This window comes from Phalaenopsis equestris, unplaced genomic scaffold, assembly GCF_001263595.1.
Source record: "Phalaenopsis equestris unplaced genomic scaffold, ASM126359v1 Scaffold000410, whole genome shotgun sequence".
Taxonomy (NCBI): domain Eukaryota; kingdom Viridiplantae; phylum Streptophyta; class Magnoliopsida; order Asparagales; family Orchidaceae; genus Phalaenopsis; species Phalaenopsis equestris.
The window spans coordinates 12,172-20,473 of NW_018164851.1; the positions used below are offsets into that span (position 1 = coordinate 12,172).

The 8,302-nt window shown below is 37.2% G+C and overlaps 1 protein-coding gene across 2 annotated transcripts; it reads left to right on the forward strand.

The window, feature by feature from the left end:
• Positions 1-6,467: 6,467 nt before the first annotated feature.
• Positions 6,468-8,239, forward strand: LOC110026976 (RGG repeats nuclear RNA binding protein A-like). Of its 2 annotated transcripts, none has more exons than XM_020728223.1 (6): positions 6,468-6,735; positions 6,831-6,984; positions 7,092-7,218; positions 7,306-7,464; positions 7,546-7,608; positions 7,786-8,239. In XM_020728223.1, exons 1-6 carry the CDS (start codon positions 6,549-6,551, stop codon positions 7,981-7,983), a joined length of 888 nt encoding a protein of 295 aa, XP_020583882.1. In that variant the 5' UTR covers positions 6,468-6,548; the 3' UTR covers positions 7,984-8,239. The 2 variants fall into 2 exon arrangements, with proteins under 2 accessions (XP_020583882.1, XP_020583881.1); XM_020728222.1 differs by having other exon boundaries at positions 6,804-6,984; positions 7,786-8,238.
• Positions 8,240-8,302: the final 63 nt, after the last annotated feature.

Sequence of the window (8,302 nt, forward strand, 5' to 3'; positions counted from 1 at the left end):
ATATATATATTGTATTTACGTATATACCAATTTAAGGTTTAATCTTTACATATATACCATTTTATCTATGTATACGTAAAAATTATATGATATGTATGTAAATTCCCTATGTTTTTTTAGATATTTTAATTTAATTTAATTTAGCCATACATATGCGTTGATAGGGAGATGAATTCGTTTGCAAATTGATCAAATCGAATGCAATCAAAATTCAAAAATATAAAAAGTAGAACCAATAAAAAATTTTGATTAAATTGAATCAACCAAACAAAAAATTAAATTTATTTAAATGGTTCAATTATGAATAAGCCGAACTTTATTTGTTTATAGGAGTTTGATTATTGATACATCATCAATAAATGTTGTCATTTGACATGAATCCCGAGATGATTAGCACTAGTTTCATTGTTTTTTTAGCAAGAAATATTCAAACTCAAATTAAAAATCATCAATAACTCTGATTTCAATAAACTTATAATCTACTAACCGACTTGACGAGACGAATACAATGCATCAAATCTGACCCAATCTGAGTCAGATCAAGATTGGATCAAATTGTTAAACCACATTTGAAAACTTTTGATGGTTAATTAGAAAGTTAAACGTATTCTAAATATGATAAACTTATAGTTAAATCAAGTGACTCAGTGAGTTGAATCCAATGAGCCTAATGTCACTCAATTCCAATATTGTTAAGACACTCAATTGTCTGCAAAAACAATATCCAATTGAGAGAATCTTTCTAGGTTTTCAAACAAAGTGGTTCATATTCCTTTTTTATAATTTGTAGATATGTCTCACATGTACTCTATAAATAGAGTCCTACCCCTTCATGAATAGGAGACTAAGACTGGAGTTTGGGGCCAGATCACAATAAGAAGGAAATAAAGTTAAGTGTTATACACTAAGGTCCCATGAACGCCACCCACTCATGCAATTATGAAACAACGTCGACCACAACTCATCGACTGTCATACACCACTGTTGGCTGCTCCCTGCTCGTTACAATGAAACCCCCTGCGAAATCACGATGCACGTTGCTGAATCCTAACCTATGTTCCAGAGTAGCGAAGCATCCAACAGAGCAGCACATTGTCAAGAACGCAGTGCATCAACATACCTCCAAAGACAGTGTAATAACACACCTAAAAAACAGTATAATAATACACCTCACATACGGTGTAACGACATACTCTAAATATGGAATCATGAAAAATGTCATGTCAAGGATCCATTGATAACTTCCGCAATAACTGCTTACAATAACCATACTCACAGTATGTTGACTTTCTCCATACTTACAAAGTTCTCTCCTCGCAGTTCTCCACTATAGCTTACATGATCAATTACAACCCCTTGATCCACACCCCACACAACTCCTGACTCTGACATATGTGTTCTATAAACATTATTGCAACTCTTCATTACAACATATATGACAAACCACAACCTACATGATCCACGACTCACACAGCTTCTACCTTCGGCTTTTGTGGCCTACAGACTTTATTGCAACTCCACACTATGGCCTATGTGACGAATTATGACCAATATAACTCATAGTTCATGCAGCTCTCAACTCCGACCTTTGTGGCCTACGAACATTATTACAAGTCTCCACTACTACTTATGTGATAAACTATGACCTACATGACTCATAGCTCATGCAGTTCTCAACTCCGTCCTTTACGGTTTATAAATGTTATTGTAACTCTCCATTAAGGTCGATGTGGCTCACAACTCATGCAACTCTCAACTCCGGTCTTTGTGACTTACAGACATTATTGGAGCTGACCACTACTACTTACATGTCCAACTACAACCAATGTGGCTCATAGATCATGCAAATTTTAATTCTAACCTCAACAACCTACAAATGTTTTTATAGATCACCACTACGGTCTATGTGACCAACTACCGCCTATGTGGCATACAACTCATGCAGCTCACAACTTCGGCCTTTGCGACCTATAGACGTTATCGCAACTCACCACTACATTCTATGTAACCAACCATAACTTACGTGGCTCATAGCTCATGTAACTCCTTAATATAACTTCTGTGGCTAACCGACACTCCTGAAGCAACCATCTATAGTGCACATATCCAACTACTACCATGACTTTCAACTATGGTCTGTGCAACAAGCTTACACTACAACCAACAATTACAACATTCATGGCGGGCTACTGCCTTCATAATGGCCCCTCCGACCCTTACAACTGCTATCACCGACAACTACAATTATTATGACCAGATTAAGATTATTATCGATGAACTACTATTGAACATCTATTATAATCAACATCGTTACTCCAATTTTCCTAATTCACAAGAAGAGTGAAGCTATGACTTACAATTGTATAATGAATTATTTCAATTAGAACCGACACCATAGCTTTTTTTCCCTTTCCATGATTTTCCATGTTAAAAAGAGATTTCTCCACATGCTTACTTCACTTTTATTTGTGCGAGTGTCGGATTTCGTCCAATGCTAAGACGCTACCGTCGTGAATCTTCTATCACAACAATGTTATTGTTGTTAATCAGTGAATGTGAATAAAATAAGTTTATGCAATCTAATTGAGTCGTTATGATATTTTCCAAGTTGAGTAATAATTGAAAGGTTGAATTGAGGACTCAAATAACAATAATGACATTCAATAAAAAGCCCATTAAAACTACTAAAATGTAATGTGTAAATGCATCATCTGATATGCACAATGATAATAATTCATTGTAATATATCCATGAAACACTAATGTCTTTGCTTGTGTCTTTATGGTATGAAATCACTCCCCCGTATATGATGATTAATTTTGTGCTCCATCAAATTTAGTTATATGCCTATAGGGCTGTAAACGAGCCGAGCTAGAGCGCGCTCAGGCTTGGTTCGTGTTCGGCTCATTCGAAATAGCTCGTGTTCGAAATCGGCTCGTGAACAGTGTGTTCGTGTTCGACTCAATTTAAATATTCGTGTTCGTGTTCGGCTCGAAATTGACTCGTTAAACTAAAATTGAGAAAAATAGATGTAAAGTGTGGGATTCGAATTTGGTCAAATAAATAAAAAAAAAAGACAAAGACAATAACCACATTGCCACACGAGGTGTTATGATTTAAACTTAAACATAAATATATATAATATATTATTATGTAAATAATATATGTAATATATTGTTATATACAAAGTTATATAATTTTTTTTTCGAGCCATTTCGAGCCGAACACAAGCGAACAAACTGTTGTTCGTCTTCGGCTCATTTACATTTCGAGCTTAAAATTTTGTTCGTGTTCGGTTCATTAGACTTATCGAACAAGCCGAACACGAGCTGTTTAACGAGCCGAACATGAGCTGTTCACGAACAACGAGCCAAATTGATAGCACTATATGCCTATATCAACGAGCTGTTCACGAACAACGAGCCAAATTGATAGCCCTATATGCCTATATCGAGTTGGGTTAAAGTTTACTTTGAGTTTATTTTAGGTTAAGTTAACTTAGACTTAAGTTTAATATAGACTTTGTTTAGGTTAGCATACACTAAATTTAATTTTTAATCTGGGTTATGGATCAGGTTAGTTTTTTATAATTAGGATTAGGATTAATTTACTTTGTGATTGTGGGGATTATGTTTAGTCTTGATTCAGATTTTGATTAGATTAAATTTGCATTAAAACGTGATTAGATTAGGTTAATCTTAAACATAACAAACATAAAACAAGTAACTTATATTTACGAAAGTTATTATTTTTTATTTATTTTTTAATTCTTACAAAGGTTAAATTTAATTTACGTTTTAACTCATGGTATGTCTAGTCTAGAACTAGTTTTAGATCTATACTGAATTAGGTTTAAGTTTAACTTAAGTTTAGTTTATCTTAATTTAGATTTGAGATTAGTCTACGTTTGACTATTTTTGCTTAAACTAGTTTTATAGTTCTAGGCTTCATTTTTAATTTAATTTTTTATTAGATTTTTTAGTCCCATTTGTGAAGGTTGGAGAGGGAGAGAGAGGGAGGGAGAGGAAAATATTTGTATATAAACATTTCTATATGTATAACACCAAAGATTTTATATCATACTAAAAAAATATAATTAATATTAACTTACTTAAAATAAAAAAAATATATATATTTATGGTTAGGAGCCGGTAAAGCGAGAAGGGGCATTATATAACCACACCCCCATTATGTGCTTCGGCATCGAGAATCTTGATTCGATCCAATTACTCTGGAGGAGAAGATTGATAGATGCATTTCATAGATCTCAAGGTAATATTTTGAGTTAAGAGATGTTCAAACATGGATAAAAACTCATCCAGAGCTCCGATTTAAGCAACTTAGAGTCAAACTGGCAGGCTAAATGAGACAGACCTAATGATATCAAAGTCAGTCTAATCCAAGTCAAATCAAGCTCAGATCAAGTTATTAAACCATTCTTGAAAGATTTCTAGACACATTTGGTAAGTCAAACGGATGTCAAAGCTGACAAACCTTGAAAGATTTCTAGACACATTTGGTAAGTCAAACAGATGTTAAAGCTGACAAACTTATAACTTATAATCGAATCGAGCGTCTCAACAAGACGAATCCAACGAGCCTAAGATTGTGCAATTCCGACTTCGTTAAGCCACTCAAATGTCCATTAAATGCGGTCTTATCGGAGGAAGCTCTCCGGACCGTCTGATCAAAATGATTCATATTCATGCATTAATTACACTCAAAATAATATAAATAGAGTCTCACCCCTCACATGAGAGGAGTGACTTGAAGCTTCAGAGAGAATTGAAAACTCTGAAAAGACCGTCGTCAACCGCCGCCAACCGCCGTCGACTGCCTCCTACTGCCGACCGTCGTCGACTGCCTTCTACCATACCCCCGCCGACCACTGTCAACCTAACATTGTCAGTCAATGTTGTTACTTGAAAAATCTAGTAATCATCTTCCGTATGTGGGATAAGAGCTCACCACTGGGGTTCATGTGCCAACTACTACCAACGTGGTCATCAGCTGATGTAGCTCCCCACTCCGATCTCAACGGTCTTTGGACGTCACCACTGCTCACCACTACTGTCCATGTGCCAACAACGGCCTACGAACGTCATCATTACTCGCCCAAACGACCTATGTGGTCATCAGCTCATACAGTTCCTGAATCTGACCCCAACGATCTACGGACATCATTAATATTCGCCCCAATGATCTACGTGGTCATCAGCTCATGCAGCTCCCCACTCAGGCCCCCGCGGGCTACAGACGTTATTAATACTCGCCAACTACAATCTACGTGATTCACAGTTCCCGCGACTGCTTACCATGACTTTTCTGGTCAATCAACGCTTATGGACCAACCATTTACAACGCTCAGAACGAACTACTACCTCAACAACAATCACCAATAATCCTTGCAACCTTTCATCACCAAGAACTGCAATCATATTATAGTTATGCAACTTTGTAATTATATTTTCTCTAATTTACGGGAAGAATTAACTTATGTACTCATCATTCATAGTGGATTATTTCAACTGGACTAGACCCCGTGTTTTTTCTCACTTTCAAAGGTTTTCCACGTAAAAAGTCGAGGTGTCTCCTGCTTATTTCAATCACCAATAATCCTTGCAACCTTTCATCACCAAGGACTGCAATCAAATTATAGTTATGCAACTCTGTAATTATATCTTCCCTAATTTATGTGAAGCATGGACTTATGTACTCATCACTCATAGTGAATTATTTCAACTGGACTAGACCCCGTGTTTTTTCTCACTTTCAAAGGTTTTCCACGTAAAAAGTCGAGGTGTCTCCTGCTTATTTCTTTTCTTTTATTTGCGTGTGCTGATTCTCGTGCAACCCTAAGACGATAATCCATTACTCCACCGCCGCGAATTTTCTAGCACACTTCAAGCAAATTAAATCTTCTAAGTTTAAATTTTATTTATTTATTTTTATATTCTTACGAAAGTTAAATTTTAATTTACGTTTTAACTCTTAGGTTTTAAGTTTAACTTAAAGTTTAGTTAATCTTAAGTTAGACTTGAGATTAGTGCACGTTTAATTACTGTTTGCTTAAACTAGTTTTAATGTTCTAGGCTTCATTTTTATTTTAATTTTTTATTAGATTTTTTAATCCTATTTGTGAAGGTTGGAGAGAGAGAGAAAGTGTGTGTGTGTGGAGAGAGAGAGAGAGAGTGCGTGTGTGTGGGGAGAGAGAGAGAGAGAGAGAGAGAGAGAGAGAGAGAGAGAGAGAGAGAGAGAGAGAGAGAGAGAGAGAGAGAGAGAGAGAGAGAGAGAGAGAGAGAGAGAGAGAGAGAGAGAGGAAAAAATATGTATATAAACATTTATATTTATATAACAACAAAGCTTTTATATCATACTAAAAAATTATAATTAATACAAACTTAATTATAATTAAAAAATATATATTTATGGTTAGCTGCAGAAGCCGGGAAAGCGGGAAGGGCCGTTATATAACCGCACCCTCACTGCGTCCTTCGGCATCTCTCAATCTTCTCCTCCAGAAGAATTGGACGAAATCAAGATTCCCAATGTCGTCCCATTCCGGCAAACTGGAGTTGGCCAACCATTTTTCGGCCCTTGCCGATGACGACAACGACGATCCTTCCCATCTGATCGCCTCCCAGCTGCAGAAGCTTTCCGTCAAGAAGCCCGCCCCCGCCGCCACGGTTTCGTCGGCCGGACCGCCGTCGGATCTCCCTCCTCCCTCGCCAGCAGGTGTGTTCTGTTTCAAAGATACTAACTTTGCTTTAATGTTGGATTTAGGGTTTTGTTCTGTTTTGTAGCGAGGGAGCTAAAGAATGACATTGCAGCGCCGGCGGGAGGTGGAGGCGGCCGAGGAGGCGGATTCGGCCGGAATAGGTATTTTGGGAACGGGAATAACAAAGGAAGGGGTTTTGAGCGTAGAAGTGGATTTGGCCGGGGACGTGGGAGGTGGGGAACTGGGACTGATGATTTGGCTGCACAGTTAAGAACTCTGTTCTTTCTCGATTTAGGGTTTTGTTTTTTTGTTTACGGTTTGTGCAGTCTTTTCTGCTGCAAATTGGACTGAACCTTTTAGATTTGTTGAGTAGGGAAGCTGAGAAAGGCGGGAACTTGCATGAGAAAGCGATTAGTTCTGAACAGGGACAGGAAGTTAATGGAAGCAGGGAGAAAGGAGAAGGATCAAATGAAGCGGAAAGGAAAGAACCAGAAGATAAGGTCTGTTCTTAAATGTCTTTACTTTCTTTTTTCTGTTATCTGCATTTTAGATCATGAGCTTGGAACATGTGTCGTTGCTGGGAGCAGGAGATGACGCTGGAAGAATATGAGAAGGTGAGGGAGGAGAAAAGAAAAGCCCTGCTTTCCATGAAGGTGGAAGAGAGGAAAGTTGAATTGGATGAGGACTTGAAGGAAATGCAGCAGCTTTCGACCAAGAAAGGAAATGACGAAGTTTTTATCAAGCTGGTAAAAATCGGAACTTTATTTGGTTTCTGAGCTTCCCCATTAATTTCATGATCGTTATTTTGAAATTTGTAAATCTCGCAGGGTTCTGATAAGGAGTTTTCTAAAAGGAAGGAGAATGCTGAGAAGGAAGAACGTGGTAGAAAGGTGTTGACTTTGGCTATCATGATTCCTAATAATTTCCATGTATTTATGGATCTAACCCTTAAATTATACTTAAATTTATTATAAATGTTAAAAATTATAATTTAGGGGTTAGATATATAAATGCATAGAAATTTTTCTTAACCTTAGTTTGTTGATCCGGCGATTCTTCTTATATAGGCAATGCATATTGATGAATTCTTAAAACCAACTGAAGGAGATAGACGCAATGGGCTGGGCCGTGGGAGGGGCCGTGGGAGGGGCCGTGGATCATTCAAAGGGGGCAATAATACTACTAATCTCTCGGACTGCCGAGCGGCCCAAGCCCCACTTGCTATTGAAGATACAGAGCAGTTTCCGGCTCTTGGTGGGAAATAAACTTTTATTTATATATGGGCTTTTTTGTACATATGGTGGTGGATAGGGTCTGGTCTTACTTTATAACTGTAGTGGCTTTTGATGATATTTCGCTTTAGTGCATAGTCTAAATATGCTTGGATATTAGGTTTGCTTTTCTAATTTTCTTTTTATTAGAGGGCTTCATTGTAATTGTTTAGAAGATACAGTTTGTTTGTTTGTCGGTCATTGCTAGTGTTCTTGTATTGTTTGCAATTCTCTTAAGGTGTCTTTACATAAATACCGCCCAAATCCTTTGTATTTACATTCACACACACACACACACACACACACACACACA